Source organism: Delphinus delphis, chromosome 18, assembly GCF_949987515.2.
Source record: "Delphinus delphis chromosome 18, mDelDel1.2, whole genome shotgun sequence".
NCBI classification, from domain to species: Eukaryota; Metazoa; Chordata; class Mammalia; order Artiodactyla; family Delphinidae; genus Delphinus; species Delphinus delphis.
This window is the reverse complement of record NC_082700.1, coordinates 6,272,671-6,293,158: the sequence shown is the minus strand read 5'-3', so window position 1 is coordinate 6,293,158 and position 20,488 is coordinate 6,272,671. Positions and strand designations below refer to the sequence as shown.

At 43.7% G+C, this 20,488-nt stretch overlaps 1 protein-coding gene across 4 annotated transcripts in view; it reads right to left on the bottom strand.

The window, feature by feature from the left end:
- Positions 1 to 20,488, bottom strand: part of MTUS2 (microtubule associated scaffold protein 2) — a 486,774-nt gene that overhangs the window by 268,571 nt on the left and 197,715 nt on the right. For 3 of the 4 annotated variants that reach the window (XM_059995941.1, XM_059995940.1, XM_059995943.1), the window contains one exon: positions 18,558 to 18,755. In XM_059995941.1, coding sequence (XP_059851924.1) covers positions 18,558 to 18,755 — 198 coding nt within the window. The remainder of the gene's footprint in view (positions 1 to 18,557; positions 18,756 to 20,488) is intronic. The other variant, XM_059995944.1, reaches the window with a different exon arrangement.

The following is a 20,488-nucleotide window of genomic DNA, read 5'->3' as shown; positions in this document are numbered from 1 at the left end:
GAGCTCAAGGTGAGCACGGAGAGGCAGGTGGATAAGCAGGAACTCCAGAGAACCGGGGAGGTTTGGAGCAGCCATGGTAGGAAACAGGGCAGGAGGGGAAAGGGTGGGAAGGATGGAGCAGATGGGCTGTCGGCGTGGAACTGAGGTTCACTGGAGTCACAGAGGCAAGGAGCTGAGATGACCGGGTACCAGATGCCTCAGCCACGCGAGCTCCCGGGAAAGAGTAGAGTTTAGGCAAACAACAAGTCCAGGTGCCAGGACTCCCCACCAACCTGATTGGGGGCATTTGGAGAAAGCAACGGAGTGTCAGAATAATTCACGTGCTTAACCATATTCCTCCTTGGTCTGCCCCAGATACAGTCAGTCAAATACGGTGAAGGCTGCAGTCCAAGTAGAACACAAAGCTCTGGCTTTAGAAGGAAAAAGAATCCCCTTTCTTCCATATGTAACCTTTGGCCAACCCAGCTGAATCACTTCAGTTTTGAACATTTCCTACTGACTCCATTTCTGTGGATCTCAGGCATTAAAACGAGAATGCTTCAAACAAAAAGCTTTCTCGTTTAGGTCTGTTGTGATGCTCCGTGCAGGAAGTACAATGAGTAATTTAACTTCTATCTTTTTCTTTTTCTTTTTTTTCCTAAGCTTAACCAAAGGAAGTCCTCTGGATTGGGGGAAAAAAATCATCATTAAAGAAAACGTTTGCCACTGTGAGGCGTTACTTTGTTGAGTGACTTCAGAACATCTCGGATGTACAAAGCTCAGCCCTCACAGTGTGAATCCGGCACCAGATACCCACTGGTGTCCCCTGGTCTCCTGGAAGACACTTCGACAAAAAAGGCAAGACGCGGGAGCTGACGCATGAAACGCTGTCCTTGTGGAAACGGCATGGCGTGTGACAATCCAGGTGTTTATATTTTTCGTTGGAGTAGGTGGAAATGAAAACATTTAGATTGAACATTTCTTCTATCATTTTAAGCGATTATAAAATTAATGTTAGATGTGCTCCTGTTGACGGCAGTCACATGTTGCTTGGCAACCCCAAGTGCCTCTCGGGTTGAACTGCAAACTACTGGAGAAGCTACTCATTTTTAAACCGATGAAGCTGCTCAAGAAACTGAATGTGGTGCCTACCACACCCAGACCGCACGATGATACAGGATATTTACACGTAAGACGCCCCCACAACTGGATGGAACACCAGATGCCCCACTGGACCTACAAGCTTTCCTGAAGTCATCAAAATGACATCCTGGCCCACTTGATCCAGTTTTCTAGTTCCTTCGTGGCTACTGTATCACTGGCTCTCACCAGATTCTTTTAAATTTATTTTTAAATTGTGGTCAAATACATATAACATAAAACTTACCATCTTAATATTCTTCAGGTCTACAGTTCTGCGGCATCAGTACATTCAGCTGGTGCAACCATCACCGCCATTCATCTCCAGAACTTTTCTCGTCTTGCAAAAATGAAACTCTACACCCATTCAACACTAACTCTCCACTCCCCCTCCCCCAGTCCCTGGCAAACCACATTCTATTCTGACTCTGATTTTTGAGTATTCTAGGTAGTCATATATATGGAATCATACAATATTTGTCCTGTCTTGTCTGGCGTATTTCATTTAGTATAATGTCCTCAAGGTTCTCCCATGTTGTAGCATATGCCAGAATTCCTTTTTAAGGCTGATTAATATTCCATTGTATGTATATACCACACTTTGCTTATCCATTCATCCGTCAATGGACATTTGGGTTGCTTCCACCTTTTGATTATTGTGAATGATGAATGGTGCTATGAACATGAGTATACAAATATCTCTTCAAGACCATGCTTTCAATTCTGTGGGGTATATACCCAGAAATGGACTGCTGAATCATATGGTAATTCTGATTTTAATTTTTTTTTGCGGAACAGCCATACCGTTTTTCATAATGACTGCACCATTTTACATTCCTAATAGCAACGCACAGGGATTCCAGTTTCTACACATCCCCACCAACACTTATTTTATATTACTTTTAATAGTAACCATCAGTAAATGTTGTTAATAAGAAACATAATCATTAAATCTAAGTATGGTGAAAGGAAGCTAAAGAGATACTTATTAGAGAAGTTAAATCAATGAATAGTGATTGTAAGCTTGAATAAAATGTTCCAAGAACTGATAAGAGAATATAAAATGATAGGCTTTAAAAAAATGACCCATCCAAAGATCAAGGATAAAAAAAAGGAAATATGTATGTTAGAAATTATAGTAAATTTTATCTTTACCAGTTTTAAAGTTATTTCCAATTTTTAAACCTTTACTTAGCACCTAAAATAGAGCAGGCACAGAACTAGGCACTGGGAACACTGCAGACCCAGCAATGGAAAAGCTGATGGTCTAGCTGGAGGACAATCAGGTACTGGTCACAAAAGCTACACTTTTTTATTCCTTTGCTATATGGTATGTCCCTCTGACAGAGCTTAAAGGGACTGAAGGAAAGAAACAGTGATATGAGTGGAGACAGGAATTTGTTTAAAGTCACATTGTTTAGTTTCTTTTCTGTTTCTCATCATTGGGCCGATGTAAAGTTCAACTCCTGTAAGAACCTCTACAAGTAATTAAATAGCTCTTGTTTTCAGCCTGATTCTTTACCAATCTACCCATGTCCCTTCCTCAGCTAGACAGAGATTAACATGAGTGCAAGCAGGAGAAGCCACTCTAGACAACATTGCAAAACACGTCTTTTTGTCTCTGTTAACAGATGCCACTGAGGAGGGAAAGAAAAGTAACCTAGATCCTCCCAAAGGAGCTGTGAATACGGGTGGGGAAAAGCTATGCCTTGCACGAAATAGCAGGAAAACATATTCTCCTTTTTAGTCATCAGCAAAAAGTGAGTGTGGCTGGTAGAGAAGGAAATGTAGCCCAGGCAGTGACAGGACCCACAGGGGTGAGGGCTGATCTAACAGTCCCCTTACTCATCACTCCTTCTGGGGAAATGTGCCCCCGCTCACTTCCACCAACACAAAGCCTTCTGTCCTTCAAGACCTACTGCATCTCAGCCCCTCCCTCTCCCTCCAATGAGCCTCATCTGCTCACCTAGGATGACTGTCCCAAACTCAGGGGCAGGGGCCCAACCCAGGGGCAACAGTAGAGCACAAATTTCTGCTCCGCACTGGGTTACATAATAAGTAGTCCTATTCATACTACATTTTATAGCCTTCAGCCTATTGCGAGCCTCAATTACATGCTCTCATTCTCACAATACAGTGGGTAACGAGGTTTGGAGAAGTGAAAGGGTGAGTGGGGCCTTGAACTATGACCTTCTCCATGAATTTCTGGGCTCTTTCCACACCCCTGCCTTAGCCTAAATACACCTTGTACAGAGCTTCACTTTATTACTGTAGTTCTTTAAAAAATTCCCCATATTTATCTATATGATATTGCCTGTCCAAAATCAATATATATATAATTCTTTATATAAAATTAGTTTTCTAGAGAGAAGTCTTTTTTTTTTTTTTTTTTGGCTTTTCAATACTTCTGCCTTTATTTATGGCTGCTTTGGGGTCTTCCTTGGTGTGTAGGCTTTCTCTAGTTGCAGTGAATGGGGGCTAACGGGGGCTACTCTTCGTTGCGGTGCGCGGGCCTCCCACTGCGGTGGCTTTTCTTGTGGCGGAGCACAGGCTCCAGGCACGCGGGCTCAGCAGTCATAACCGGGGGCTGTAGAGCGCAGGCTCAGCAGCTGTGGCGCACGGGCCTAGCTGCTCCGCCGCATGTGGGATCCTCCCGGACCAGGGCCCGAACCCGTGTCCCCTGCATTGGCAGGTGGATTCTTTAACCACTGTGCCACTATGGAAGCCCGAGAAGTCTTTTTTTAAAAAAAGAATAACAGAAGTATAAGCTCCTTAATGCCCAGACCCTCATCTTTAGCACATATTTCTCCCTTGCTCCTCCAGCGCCCAGCACAGGACAAAAGCAATGGGCTATTAATGAATATCTCTGGAGTTTTTTCACTACTATATTTAATATAGATCACCAACAAGGACCTACTGTATAGCACAGGGCACCTAACTCAGTATCCTGTAATAACCCATAATGGAAGAGAATGTAAAAAAAAAGAATACCTATCTATCTATCTATCTATCTATCTATATGTATAACTGAATCACTTTGCTGTACACCTGAAACTAACACAACATTGTAAATCAACAATATTTCAATATAAATTTTTAAGGTATTTCTGGAGTTTTTTGAATATGAGCATGTCGGAGATACATGCCTGACAACATCTGTCCAACTTATACTGACACCGTTTTCTTAGGGATGAGTGAGAGTTATTCCTTATAGCTGTCTCATAGAACATCTAGATGGTTACCTCTTGAGAAGTAATAAGGAATTACAGGGAATTTTATCATCACTGAAAGAACACTCCCTCGAGAAAGAGCGAAAGATGGGAAATTGCAAACGTTCTCACATGGTTAGGGAAGTGATCCGGCGTTTTGTTCCACGTATTGTCTGTCCCATAACCTGACATAACTTATAGAAGAGGCTGTTATCAGTCTTTCCCAAAGACAAGCAGGTTCTGCTTTTTCTTGCTATATTAATTATTTTATACAGCCTCCTTTCATCTTTTAATTTTCATCAGAATGTTGTAGAGATTACTGCTGCCCCACATTGATCTCGTTGCCAGAAGTAACTGAATTCAGTCGTGGAGGGGACTGTAATGCACACCAGACCCCAGGGGCACCAGGCCATCCTTAGGTGGTGGACTCCCCAGTCACTTCCTACTGAAATTTAAACTCCTTCTCTGGTCTCTGATAACAATGGGACCATTAGCCATTTGTCCCCTTTCTTTTTATTCTTCTCTTCTCTTAAAAATGTGATATATTTCCATCTTCTTTTTTCCTCTCTTTTTCTTTTCTTCTCCCTTCGCTCCCCATGCTTAGAAAATATAAGTGAGCAAACATATTTAAAAGTCTCCAATAATTCTAATTATTAACGTTAATGTAGAAAGAAATCTAGGCATTGATCTTTGTTTTTTCATTGAGATATAACTGACATATAACATTGTACAAGTTTTAGGTGTACAGCATAATAATTTGATATATGTATACCCTGTGAAATGATCATCACAATAAATGTAGTTAGATCCATCAAAAGTCCCATAGAGTTTTGTTTTGTTTTTTTACTTTAATTTTTTTATTGAAGTATAGTTGGTTTACAATGTTGTGTTAGTTTCCGGTATACAGCAAAGTGATTCAGTTACTATATATATATATATGTATATATATATATATCTATGTATACATATATATATAGTAACTGAATATATATATATATATGCGCGCGTGCACACACACACACACACACACACACACACACCTTCTTTTTCAGATTCTTTTCCATTATAGGTTATCACAAGATATTCAGTATACTCTCTGTGCTATTCAGTAGGTCCCTGTTGTTTATCTATTTTATATATAGAATAGTGTGTATATAGAGAATAGTGTGTGTAATAGTGTGTTAATCCCAAACTCCTAGAGATTTTTTTTCTTCTGATGAGAACCTGTAAGATCAACTCTCTTAGCAATATATAGAGACAGCATAATTTGTATGTCCTTCAATCATAACAAAGGAAAAATATATGGGAAACGGAAGGGGTCTTTCCTTACAGTTTCCGAATGAAAATGTAAGAAGGAACAAACTTGTGCCCTCGGGGCCCTGGACCCCCTGCAAACCTTCTGCTCACGAGTCTTGGGACCAAAGACACAGGATCCACAGAAGGCGTGTCAGAAACCATGGTCCCACCCCTCACTTAAAAGGGAGGACACTGGAGGCCCACAGATATGTGTGACTTGTCCAAGATGACAGCCCAGGGCAGCATCTAGATCCGCGTCCTCTGAACTCCCAGCTACCCTTCACTGCCCCCACCACCTCTCTTGGAGTCTGGGAATGAGCACAGGGTCCTGCCAGTCTCTGTGCTCAGCACACAACACTCGCACCTCCACCCTCCCTGTCTCTGGGGATCGCTCACACAGAACCGCAACCAGTACCGACCCACGGCTAACAGGCTCCCGTGTACTGCAGGCAGCTGGACTAGGCTTCCCGCAGATCCTCAGCAGAGGGAACGTCACGGGAAACTGCTAGATTCCAGTTGCTGCCAATTTGCATCGTAGGAGCTCATTGATGGAATCGAGCTACACGTGGAACAAGCATCCATTTCTCCAATAAACCCTCCTGGAGCGACACTCAGTGCCTCTCACCCTGGCGGGCATCATGGGATGAGGCGTCGGACTGATGCTCCAGCCCTGGGTTCATCACTAACTCAACCTGGGGTGGTGATGTCACCTCGACTTTCCTTACATCCTCTCCTTTTTTGTAGAACGGTCACGATCACTTGGATGACACCTGAGGTGCTGGTGTGGACACTGTAGGCTTCCGTGATGGTAAAGCAAGGCTTCTGGCAGCAACAGACAGCTAAGGATACAGGAAGAAGAAAGACGGTGCAAGCACGAAGATGCCCAAGGCATAGAAGGACCAGCCGGAGGGAACTGACATTTCCTGGACAGGTAATCAGTCACCAGCCAGTGAGCACATATATTCCTCAACTGAAATAAAAACTAGGAAGAACTGGACTGTTTCTTGTGTTCTTTCAGAGCCACTGTTGGACACAAACTAATAACACCTGCTTGAAACAACACCTGCTCCTTGACCTCTGGCTTAATTGGCATATCTGTTCAGTGAAACCACTGTGACAGGTCCATCCAGGCTCATTTGCTTTCATTAGCAAACCTCACTGGTGGGGTTTCCCTGGTGGCACAGTGGTTGAGAGTCCGCCTGCCGAGGCAGAGGACACGGGCTCGTGCCCCGGGCCGGGAGGATCCCACGTGCCGCGGAGCGGCTGGGCCCGTGAGCCATGGCCGCTGAGCCTGCGCGTCCGGAGCCTGTGCTCTGCAGCAGGGATGCTGCAACAGTGAGAGGCCCGCATACAGCAAAAACAAAAACAAAACAAACAAACAAAAAAAAACCTCACTGGTGGCAACAGAAGTCTCCTGTGTAGGCACTGACTTTAGAGGCAAACCTCGGGGCTAACGGCACCCGAGATGTGTTGGCATTTTTCATTTTCTATTCAAAGAGGTGAGAGTAAATGGGTGTTGGCAGTTAATAGCTGAGGCTGTCTGCTTGTCATCTCCCTGCCACACACAGTTTCTAATAAAGAGGTCTAGGGAAAAGATTCGAGCCTTGGATTTCTGTGACAGGGGCCATGGTAGGAGATTCTGGGGTGGCCGTTTCCCATCACATTTATTTGTGGCAAGGGCAAGAGGTCGAGGTGGGGACACTTCATTGTGACTTTTGGCAAAGTTGTAGTAAGGTCGTATGCATACACACATACGTCCAAAACACACACACACACACACACACACACACACACACACGTCACACGTACAGGAATGGAGTGAGGATCCCTGCGTTGCTGCTGTCACAAGTTAGGAGCCAACCCTAAAGGCTGACGAGAGGGTGTGGCAGAGGGACCAGCAGAGGTGGAAGAGAGCAGGGCAACCCTCCTGCGGCTCTGAGAGCTGCAGGTGGCCCTCCGCTGCCACACCAGTGGCAACAATGACGGCCCTTGCCTGCTCAGGCCAGGGCTGCGTGTGCTCAACCCAAGTCCCTCCCAGGGCAGCAGGCAGGGAGATGCAAAATCTGTGTGTACAGCATCCGCGTTTCTGCTGGAGAAATCCACGACCCAGGTTAAGACGTTACCTAAGAAAAAGCGTTGTGAAGTATCTCATTCTTTGCCCTCAGCAACCCCAATACACAGAAAAAGGACAAAGCACTCCACACAGATGTAGAAAACTAACATGGTTACCAGGGCGGAAGCGGGGAGGGATAAACTGGGAGACTGGGATTGACGTATACACACTACTACATATAAAAAAGATAACTAATAAGAACCTACTACATAGCACAGGGAACTCTACTCAATACTCTGTAATGACCTGTATGGGAAGAGAATCTATACATATGCATATGCATAGCTGATTCACTCTGCTGTGCACCTGAAACTAACACAACGTTGTAAATCAACTCTACTCTGATAAGAATTAAAAAAAGAACAAAGCACTCAAATTAGGGAAAACATCACGGGCACAGTGAGGAAGTGCTCTCATGTGGAAAAGAAAGTGGACTGAGGGAATTTTCCGGAACTTATGGGAAGAAGTAACCCTCCTTACCAAGACTGACAAAACTCTTCCTTTGGGGTCAACTTGAAATTAGCACATAAATGGAACCAGAGACTAAGGCCTGTTCTACGAAAGTGACATCGCAGCATCTTAGCTGTACTGGGAGAAGGTTCTCACCAGTTCCTTAGGGAGGAAGAACTAGACCTTTAGATCAGAACCTACCACTTACAATCTAAACTGACTGCATATATTTAGAGTAAAAGTAATACACAGTAAGTGTATCTAGTTCTACCACATGGGTTTAATTATTCTCACGTACCCCCATCGTCTTCACGAAGTCCTGACCTGCTTGACAAGCAGATCTCTGAGCTGAACCCCATGCAGCCCCCCACGTAGCGACACTGGGGTCAGCCAGCCAGGTGTGGGGGTGGGCTTGAGGGAGGTGGGCTCACGTTTACCTACGCCTGAGTGTGCTCCCCCAGTTCTGTGAGTGGCCCCCTCACCCTTCCTGTCACCCCACCCTCTCAGGCGCTCTTGCCCTCTCGGTTCTGACACTTTTCCATCTGGTCCTTTCTTTCCGTGCCCACTGCTGACACCTACTTCAGGCTCCCACCAACCCTCGCCTCCCAGTCGCTGCCTGTTATGGGAGCCAAAGAACCCTCTGACATCACCATTAATTGATTTTCTCTCTCATCAAAAGCAAAAGGAATTACTGATCTGTGCTGCCCCATCTGCTGCCTTAAGGAAGACCCTGCAAGGATCTCTAGGAACCTTCCCAGATGATAGACTGTGCGTATTACAGCAATGTAAGAAAGCACGTACTGTTGGTCAAGTTCCCAGGAGAAGTCAGTATGAGTCTGGAAGTCATGCACCTCCCTGTCTCTGTTCTGATGCTGGACTAATAATCCAAGATGCTCAGCGTTAGGCAAAGGGCCGGAGCAAGGTGACTTCTAAGGTGTGACTTTCTATATTTTATAGGAAAAAATCAGGGCAGTAAAACTTGTGAGCTGTTCTCTGTCTGTTAGTGTCCTGAAAGGTCCATCTCATATGACAGGAGAAGAATAACAAAATAAGGTCAGGCCAAGACGGGAAGAATCCCTAATTTTGGCAGAACTGAGACCTCTCACTCTCTGTCTCTCTTCTCCAAACGAATTAACTTACATTTTACCATATTAATGTTTCTCAAATACGATTCTGATCATTCACCACTGAAGAACCATAAATGATTCCACACATGGATAGAATTCAGCCACAAGGTCCCAGCTCTGAGAGCCCAAAGTGGTCAATTCATTTAATTCGATACCTTCCAACTTTTATAATAAAAATCTGAGTCCACTGAGGTTAACTGACTTTCCCAAAGATTATTCTATTACCATAAATGCTGATTTTATTACATATTATGCATGCAAGTGTGGCATATTTCTTATCTCAGTTCATAGTTCAAAGCATCCTTTCTTCATAAAATACCTTGAATATGCTAAAACATGCAAGAATACGGCACTATTAACCTTTTGAAGGGCTATATGACTTCTAACAGTTTTGCTCACATATCTGATTCAAAATGGATAAACTAGGTGTTACTTAAGCAATAAAGAAAATATTTTCACTTACAGGCAACACCGAATAACACCCAGAAGAACTCATTCTGATGTGAGTGTATGAAGGAAGCAAAGAAAGGGAAAAAAGAAGGAATTGAATGTGTGGGAATCACTGGGAAAATTAACAGCGAGATTCGGTGAAAATGATTCTGTTTTTTTCCTTACAAAGAATACTTTACCTAATTACAGATACCAGGGAAATAGGTATTTAAATCCACCAGTGGCATGTGTTTGACTTCCTCATTTCCAGAGAAAATCAGGAGCTTATTTTGGGTTTTGTTCTCACTATTCTCTTTTCCCCACACACCCAAATCGGGTTGAGATAGCCAACAGAGTAAAACCCTAGTACAATGGAAATTAGACTCTAGCAAAATGAGAAGCTGTGTGAAGCCCTTTTCACGCTGCAAAATCAAATGTTCCCATTTGTTTCCTGCAGACATTACAGGCACAGAAATAAAAATCAGATCCAACTCTCAGTTTCTATTCTGAGCAGAGGTTTTAAAAGCCATCAGCTTAGATTCATGTGCTATGTATTAGTCACCTTGCATAAATACATTTCATTTAAAGGGAGCCCAACCGAATGTACTCTCTTAAATGATAACATGCTAAGGGCACGGCAGAGCCCTTTTAGATAAAGAGATAAAAACATGACTTTCCCTGCCTATGTTTCATAAATAGCCAAACAACCAGAAGCTTGTAGCCCAAAAGTAAGAGACGCCCATGAAAATCAAGAGATGAACTTCTAGAACTGCCACCTTACGGTTTCATGAATGACGCATGTTTTAGTTTAACGCTCAGAAAGGCATTCACCGTACATGAGAGAGTTGAGGATAACAACTGTGAAATGGAGTGAACGTCGACTCCCTGACCTAGATGTTATCAATACCAGTTTCTTCAACCCACACCAGACACGGTTAATCCACCACGGAGTTTTTCCATCTGAGCTTTTAAATCTCTCCCAACAGACAACTTTCTGCATGTGGGAAATGGATGGAAACAGCCACTGGAACATTATTATTATTATTGTGCAAGGCCCTGTTTGCATACATTAATTCCATTTAATGTTCTCATCAATCCTACAGTGGCTTTTGACATTATTTATTAGTAGTAATATTATTATTATTTTACAGTGAGAAAGTAGAGGCACAGAGAGAGTAAGTAACTTGCCCAAAGTCACAGAACTAGCTAGTGGCAGAGGCAGGATGCAAACCCAGCAGTGCACCTGCAGAGACCACATTCTTCACCACTATGCCATACTGACTCTTTTTATTTTTAAGGATGTCACTTTATTTTATTTATTTATATTTTGTAACATCTTTATTGGCGTGTAATTGCTTTACAAGGGCGTGTTCGTTTCTGCTTTACAACAAAGTCAATCAGCTATACATATACATATATTCCCATATCTCCTCCCTCTTGCATCTCTCTCCCACCCTCCCTATTCCACCCCTCTAGGTTCGGTGCTGATCTCCCTGTGCTATGCTTGGAATGTAAAAAAAAAAAAAAATGGTTCTGGAGAACCTAGGGGCAGGACAAGAATATACTGACTCTTAAGAAAGAAAAACCAATACAGAGAAAAGATGAGATTTTAACCTTCTTCCACAGAAGGTTAAATAAAAATGGAAATTTTCAAACATACCAAAAAAAAAAAAAAAAAAAAAAACCCAAAACCGGGAAGTAAATAGTGCAATGAACCCTCAGAGTTCCATCATCCAGCTTCAAGGATTATCAAACTTTTGTCTAACTTTCCTTATCTATACTGCCCCCCTCCAGGTTTGTTTTGTTCTTTTCTTTGCTGGATTATTTTACAGCAAATCCAGAACATCTGTCATTACCTAGAAGCAGAGTGGAATAATTAGATCTGAAGATATAACGCAGTAGGGCTGAGACAGCCCAAGGGGACTTGAGGGGCGTGGGGTCAGGACGGGCAGGTGCTCCGTCCTTCGGGTTCCTCCTCCCCTAACCCCTCCCCAACGCTGTGCCGTCTCCAGCCACAGCCCCCTCACAGCTCCCTGCAGGATGCACTTGGATACCCCACCTCCCCACCAGACACTAACTACACAGGGTGTCCTGGCCCCAGCACTGAGTTCCATGCTCACCCCATAACAGATGCTGCAAGACTTCAGGACTGGGGAAGGGCAAGTAGACAACCCGATCTTCACAAAACAACACAAGCCCCCCAAATGAGGCAGTTCAATTAGACATTACGTTTACTACATACAAAACTATTATCATCCCAATTTCAGTTTATCTTACTTTCAACCGTTTAATGGTCAGTTTTCTTTGAAACAAAACAAAACACATTTACGCTCTAATCTCATCTCTGGGTAGACGTGATCGGTGTCCGAGTGTTTTGAAAAGGAATGTACAAGGACATCAATAAGGCTCAATCTCAAATAGGCAATAGCTTCTCTGAAATTTAACCTCACAGGTCCCATTCAGCTCCTTTTTCCATGAATAAAAAATGACTCCCTCTTCGCCAATGGAACATGAGACAGGTTGATGGCTGTTTCGGTAGGAGTTATTAATAATGCTTCTTGTCGACTCTCATTTATTTATTTTTATTTATTTATTTTTGGCTGCATTGGGTCTTCATTGCTGCACGCGGGGGCTACTCTTCGCTGCGGTGCGCGGGCTTCTCTTTGGTGTGGCTTCTCTTGTTGCGGAGCACAGGCTCTAGGCACACAGGCTTCAGTAGTTGTGGCGCACGGGCTTAGTTGCTCCCCGGCATGTGGGATCCTCCTGGACCAGGGCCGGAACCCGTGTCTCCTGCATTGGCAGGTGGATTCCTAACCACTGCACCACCCGGGAAGCCCTCTTATCTTATTTAGAATGCATGTCAGTTACAGAAAATCAAACATGTCATGTATGTAGAAGAATTCTACAGTGTTCATAAGCATAAACGCTGAAATGAACATGCAAAAAGCTTTCATATTAACCTTTACTTTCACTGACTAACTTCCAAAATGGTTAGTGATTTCCACTTCAGATCATTATCTCCAGAACCCAAATTTTATTCAATAATTAAAAGACCACCTACCTATTTAAGTATGAAAATAAGAACTATAGCTCTAGAATTTAATGAGAATATCCAGTCTCTCTAAATTGAGATGTCTAATTGGAAACTTTGCAATTCTCTCATGAAAAGCCTCAACAGTTGGGTTTTAGCCTAATTCTTTTAAAATGGCTAATTACATGCAAGGAGATATATAAGATCTTAGACATCTGTGAGACTAGTAGGTCAGTCCACATAACGATTTAGCTCTGAATATAATTATACTACAAATAACCTATTATCTTTTCCATGCTTTGAGTTGTATAAATTATCTATGGGTACACCACAGTCAATGGAAGCGACATTTTAGAGATAATTGAGGTAATTTAGAAAAGTGTGAGAACCACAGTGATGGAACTTCAACTATCAAGACATATGAAAGTCCTAATAGACTGAAAATGTGTTCCTGGTACAAAATACTTCTGAAAGTTGCCCAAGTTCCTCTCTCAAAGGTCTCTCTTGGGCTTCCCTGGTGGCGCAGTGGTTGAGAGTCCACCTGCCGATGCAGGGGACACGGGTTCGTGCCCCGGTCCGGGAGGATCCCACATGCCGCGGAGCGGCTAGGCCCGTGAGCCATGGCCGCTGGGCCTGCGCGTCCGGAGCCTGTGCTCCGCAACGGGAGAGGCCACGACAGTGAGAGGCCCGCGTACCGCAAAAAAAAAAAAAAAAAGAAAAGTCTCTCTTGTTCTATACCCTCACATATGAGAAAATCTTTCCACTGGGAGAGAATTTCTCTTGAAATTCTACTAGTGGAAAGCCCATGCTAGGTAGTGTGAGGTATACTAAAATTATTAAGAGACATACCCTGTATCCTCAAAGAGCTGACAGTCCACAGGGGAGACAGGACATAAAAACAAATAACTATACCAAGATGGTATGTGATAAGCCACAAAAGTGATACAAGTAAGAGGCAGTGGGAGTTCCTAGGAGGAAGGACCACTTCAGGTTCACAGATGAAGGAAGGCTTCTTAGAGGAAATGGTATTTGAATCACACTGAAAATGACTGAATCCACAGAGAGATCTGTGGGAAGGGAGAGCATTCTAGAAATGAATAGTTTAAACCAAGACCCAAAGGCAGAAAAGCACAAAGCCCTCAGAGAAAAATGGGAACAGCTCTCGTTGTCTGGTTGAGGGTGTATGTCAGGGGACTGGGTGAGGGAAAGGTGAGAAGGGGGCTAAGCAAGTCATGGAGGGCCTGTAACTTCTGGAAAGCAGTGGAAGTGAGTACAGGGACACATGGAGCACTCCCAACAGGCTCAAAAGAAAATTGTCTATAGGACCATGTGCCTGTGGATTAGAGAGTGAGGATGTACTGCGAATAGTTCAGGTGACATAGATTTAAACAAAGATGAGGAGGAGAAAAGAAAGAGGATAGAGTAAATGTAAGAAAGAACTGATCAGATTTGATCACTGAATACAAAGGAAGGCAAAAAAGAAAACAAAAATGGTGAGTGGTAACGGCTGATTTTAAAATTTCCAGCCTCCGTAGACAGGAGATCATAGATGTCATTACATCATAGAGCAACTTTGAGAGGCGGCGTCACTTTGGAAAAGATAACGGAAGATTCATTTTGAGGGAAACGTTTAGTTTGAGATGACTTGAGTCACCCAGCTGGAGATATTTGACAGGTCATTTGAAATGTAGATGAGAAGTTCTGGAGAGAAGTTGGGGCTGGAGAGATGGATTTGGCACCGCGTCTGAAGTGCTAAGAGCTGAAACTGTGGAAAAGAGGACCAAGGGGAAGATGGCAGCATTGGGATAGATGCATTCTGAGGACAGACCCTGGGGACCTCAAACACTGGACTTCAGCACCAAGGAGACAGACCCCACCATGATGAACCAGCAGGCTGCATCAGAAATGGCAACCCCTTGGCTTCCGGAGGTTTTCTGGATGTACCAACAGCTCCTCTCAAAGGATCTCCTAGGTAGAGCCCACCTCTACCTCCCCAAATACCGCCCAGCTCACAACCCCCTCTGAGAAACTCCCTGATCACCCTAAACAGAAATGAAGCCTCCACCTCAACTCATTTAGAAGGCTGTCGGCACATATATCCATGCAACATGATTATTTATACCGATGTCAGTCTCTCTGTCCACATCCAGCTCTATCCCTACATCTCTAAACATTCTACTACTTTCCTGCACCAGAACAAGAAACAACAGAAAATCCTTCAGATTTCTTTTTTATTTCTCCTTTCAAATTCTTTGTCTCATGATTTCTGGTCTCAGTTCACCGCACAAAGAAAACATGAGAATATTGCAGAGAGAAAAAGAGGAGGAGAAACTGGAAAGGACAGCTGCAAAGGCCACCTTCTTCATGTTCTTTTCTGATAGATATTTTCTGTTTCTTGAGCACCAATAGGTTAGGTGTTATTCAGAGTCCACAATGAGAGATGATCCTCCACATAAATTATTCTATCCTTGTGTGATATGATCTATTTTCACTAATGATTAATTCATGAAACCCTAAGTCTTTCTATTTCCCTTCCCACACACACACACACTCCCCCAAAGGTTTTAACTTTAAATTATACCTCCTTACCCACCAGAAAAATCAAGTCTATAAGCCTAACTGCTGGTTAATTTGACAACTAGGTATACTTTGGGCTATAGTTTGTTACCAACACTAAATTACACTGTAATTGTTTTTCTCCAAATTTCTATTGCCTGAAGCATATTGGAGAATTTTTAAAATGATGAGCTACATATTAGGTCAGACCTGCTCAAATACTGTGATTTTAAGCTTAAATTTAAGTTTTAAGGTAGAGAATTACTTTTTTCCTGTTCACTTTCAATCTTAAAAAAGCTGTGGGTCACGACGTAATGTCATTTGAAATTTTATTTGAGGTTCGAAATGGGCCAACCTCATAACCTCTACGTGATGAACCTGTACAGGAGTGAAGGGAGGGTGATGTCCTGCAGCACAATGAGGATAAAGCTTGCGTGTTAATCCAGAGAAACTGAGCTACTAGCAAGAAATTACAGGGAGGCAGCCTGAACCCACAAGGAGCACGGCCTCACCATGCGAGCTGCTCACCAAACAGCTGGCTTCTTCACATGATGGAAGGTTCCCCATCACCTGAAGCGAGTACACACCTGGGAAGGGGTGGGGCAGGGACAGGTGGGTTGGGCCTGAAGGGCCTCTCAAGGCAACTCAACTCTAAGATTTGCTTCACTAATAGAAAGAAATGACTTCACCGTACATGTCTTTACCGTACATGGCAGCTTTGAGAACTAAACAGAGGAAGAGGAATACTCCCTCCTGCTCCCAGGATGGGAGCAGGTCATTCTGATCTCAGTTCGCTCAGCTATAAAATGCAGGGGTGGACAGGATGCTAAAATACCCTCAGGTTCTAAGGATCTACGGACGATTCCTTTCCCTGTGTTGGCCCCATTTGCCAAAGCCTCGTGGAAAAGGTCAGAAAACACAGCAGGGCACTCGCCTTGGGAAGCCCTTGCCCAGCAGGGTTGAATGAACGGTGCAGAGCCTGAGCCCGGGGTGGAGGGCAGACTCCAAATGGAACAGCTGAGACCCGCACTCAGGGGGCTCCCAGGCCCCCCTCTACAGGATCACTTGCCCATCTGGACCCAGGAAAACAGCACAGAAAAGTCGCAGCTAAGCCAAGGTGGCCCACAAAACACTAGTAGGTTCACAATGAATCACTTAAAAGTGTCCCCCACACAGCATTCAGTCACGTGGACGCTGTCAGACTGTTTATAGGCACGTGAGTGTCTAAAATCATGAGTCGCACATTTGCAAATAGTTCCTCATTGTAATCATGTTTCAGATTTTGAGGCATCTACTTACTGTGGTGCAATCCCTTTTTATAGTAATATTCCTAAAATGAACCCTAAGTAGTGTCTAAAGAAAGACAAGACAAGGAACAAAAAAGGAACCAACTCTGACATCATGTTAGCTGTTTCCATGAGCTAAACTGGCAACATTTGCTCCTAGGATTTGTCTAAGAACTTTCAGCTCTTGCAAGAGCTTCGTCTTTTACTTAATCCTTGTCATCAAAGCATCACTTATTTGCTAAAGAACAGGAACAGGAGTTTTCTTGACCTTAAGTCTGGTAACAAGCATAAGCATAATGGTTAATGGCACTAAGACATCGATTCAAACATGGGCGAAGTTCTTCTGTGATTTACTGGTGAAGGACAAATTTTATATATAGTTAGGTGGCAAATAATTACAGATCAATTCTAGAAACAGAAAACAGTTCTGAATAGAGTAAATATTTCTTTTCCTATGAAATCTTTAAACCAGGAGTTACTTTCTCTGGCACATAACAGCTCTCATCTCGGCTGCTCAGGGAGTCCCTAGCTAGTATGCTTTGAAGCACAGGTGAGAAGAAATGCCCTAAGCACACCTGGAATTATTCCATCCACACCTGTCAGCTCTCCTTTTGAAAAAGTGGCTGCCATGGGGACATGCCTCAGGTCACCTTGAGGTTCATTTTTTTTAAGAAATCAGAATCTTAACTCCTTCCTTGGAAAGATACATACCATGAGATTTTTTATCATTCATGCTCCATCTAAAACAGAAACATGCCACTGGGAATTTCACTCCTAAAAATGATAACAAATCGTCACTCCTCTATTTCAAAACCTTCAGACTGTTAACACGCACACACATATCGAAAAATTAAGAGTTACGCGTTTGCAAATTTGAGACTGGCACTGTGCCATGATGCAATCTCTAATTCCAGTGGGGTTTCTAAAATGATCCCCATATGGAAGTAGGTCTGAGACACAGCACCTTCAGGAAATCAAGTGAACCAAGAACCTCTCAGAAATGCTTACAAACACGTCGAGATGCATTACTTTTAGGAATAACCAGGTAGACTAAAATTTAGAACTACAGAGGTACAAATGTTCCACCCATGAGCTCTATAAAGCCGAGAAAGGATAGGGAAAAAACAAGCTTGGAGAGAGGAAATTGAAAAAACTAATACAAAATCAATCTTATTCTCAATCTCTCTTCCTCTTCCCCTTCCCCCTTCCCGTCTTTCACTCTGTCTCTATCTCTTATTCCAACTTTATTCAACTACTATAAACCCTTCAAAACAGCTTTCCACATGAAAACTGCTTAGATTTCCCTGGCAAATTCTTACTACCCAACATCTGAGGTGTCATGGCTTCAGATCCAGTAACAATGACTTTGAAGTCGATGAGGCTGAGATGGGGTTTGGTCCTCAAAGGCTCAGCCCAAATGGGGCAGCCTTGGGTCTTTAGGGACAGCAGCTGATATGACCTGCTCGGACGCTATTAATTCATACTTTAAAATGCAGCTTACAACACCAGTGTCAGGAACCAGGCCTGGAGTGACACCATCTCAGCTAACAGGGACCTTCCCGGGCACAGACTAGAAGAAGCTCCGCTGGGCTTCCCTATTTTTAACATCGTTTAATGAACTTTTAGAAATCAAGAGCTCCACCAATATGAAGGCATGACAGGTAATCACAGGTGACTAAAATGATTTTCCCACTAATATTTCATGTCTTTTTCTGGCACATTAACTCCCCATAACTTAGGAAATGGTAGTGCCAAACAGGCTTTTATTTTTCTTCAGCAGATTATCTTTAAAGTCCCAACAATGGGAGATTAAGGTAGTCAACCCAAATTCTTAGTTAAACGCAAAGAAAATGCAACCCTGTTGTACCCACACGCTGATTCGCCCTCTGCTGGTCCTGCCTGTCTGGGATGCAAGCCCGCCCACCTGTCCACCCCACTTACGGTTGGCCAGCCGGCTGGGCTCGGGCTGGGCGCTGTCCGCTGACTGGGTGCTGGACACCGAGGACACGCTGGAGCTCCGGACGAAGCCAAAGGCCGCCAGCTTGGCTGCCGGAAGGCGCGAGTAGCCAGGAGGACGAAGTCCAGATTTGGGTAGGTTGGATTTTGCAGCATTTGAACCGGAAGGTTTCTTTAAATCTGCTAAAATGAACCCAAGCCAGAAAAAAAATCTCAGTTGATAGCAAGATAGAGAAGACACAGATTGTGAATATTAACCCAGATCCAGCATAAACAGACCACAATTACTCTTGCACCATCTGATTCAACACATTCACAAAGGCGTCTTTATGAGAAAGGGCCCTCACTGCGGGCCAGGTGCTAAGAGGAGGAGAGACAGCAGGCAGACGAGACCAGAACAGACAACTCACCCTACAATATGGCCATAAAGAAAGGTATAAAGTGCTTAGGGGGCTGAATGGAATGAGGACACATACTGTTGCAGGTCACCCTAGAATTGTGAAGCTGAGATACACCTTGCTTCTGACATATGATGAGTGAAGAACCCTTGTGGCCAAACATCAGCAATTATAAACTCTATGTAATAATTCACAGAGACACATACAAAGAATCATTTAGTGGTGGCAGGAACGAGGTGAAAAGAGCACAAACTGTGTAGCTGGCTGAAATCTAGTCTCTACCAATTACTACTGTGTAATCTCACGCACTTGACCTAACACTAAGAACCACAGTTTCCTCCCGTGGAAGGAACAGGGTTGATAAAACTGGCCTGGAAGCGTTAGTGTAAGTACTACTGCTTGTAACACAGAACTTGATAGGTGCTTAAACTGAGGCTAGGTTTCATTCTCTCCTTTTTCCATTATCTGTTTTTATGTTAGTCTAAACTTCAAAATTAGTTCCCAGATACGTGCAAAGCCAGCTAATTTGAAATAATAAAACATTATTATAAGTGCATGATCTCAGCACTCCCGTGTCTGAGCCGGGCTCCATGCATAGCTACTGTGACGATCGTCCCAACCCTATGAGAATTCTCTCAATATCAGATAGAACCAGAACATTATCAACACGCAAATGCTCGTTTTTTATAAATTCATTTATTTTATTTATTTATTTTTGGCTGCGTTGGGTCTTCGTTGCTGCACGCGGGCCTTCTCTAGTTGCGGCGAGCGGGGGCTACTTTTCGTTGCAGTGTGCGGGCTTCTCATTGCGGTGGCTTCTCTTGTTGCGGAGCACGGGCTCTAGGCACGTGGGTTTCACTAGCTGTGGTGCACGGGCTCAGTAGTTGTGGTTCACGGGCTGTAGAGCGCGGGCTCAGTAGTTGTGACACACGGGCTTAGTTGCTCTGCGGCATGTGGGATCTTCGTGGACCAGGGCTCGAACCCATGTCCCCTGCATTGGCAGGTGGATTCTTAACCACTGCGCCACCAGGGAAGCCCACAAATGCTCTTTAATATGACATTTAAAAGGAAAAAGGGCCAAGCGTCCTGCTATTCTGTATAATTGTCCTAGTCGAGCCATTTAACAACTTTCACTGCAGCCACATCTACTGTGAGTGCTTGTTCTTACACTACAGTCAGGCAACTCTTCATTATCTACTGAAAGCTCCACCAGGTTGCAGATTAAAATTAAAATGGGCTATCTGTAAAAAAAATTCAAGGTCTAAAAAATCAGTGAAGAGTCTACATATTAGAAAGCATCTATGTGTGGAAATACATCAAGAACCAACAGATGCCAGGCTGGGCCTGCAGTGCCCTTTCCTCTAGCAGCAGCTCCCCTGAGAGTGAGGCCATGGTCACTCGTATGTCCAGGTGACGGCAGAATCTGTACAACTGTGGTTTCCTGACGTCTAGGTCAGGACTAGGAAGGGGAGGAATCAGGTGAGTGCAAAGGGAAGAGGGGACAGGAGCTGGTGCTGT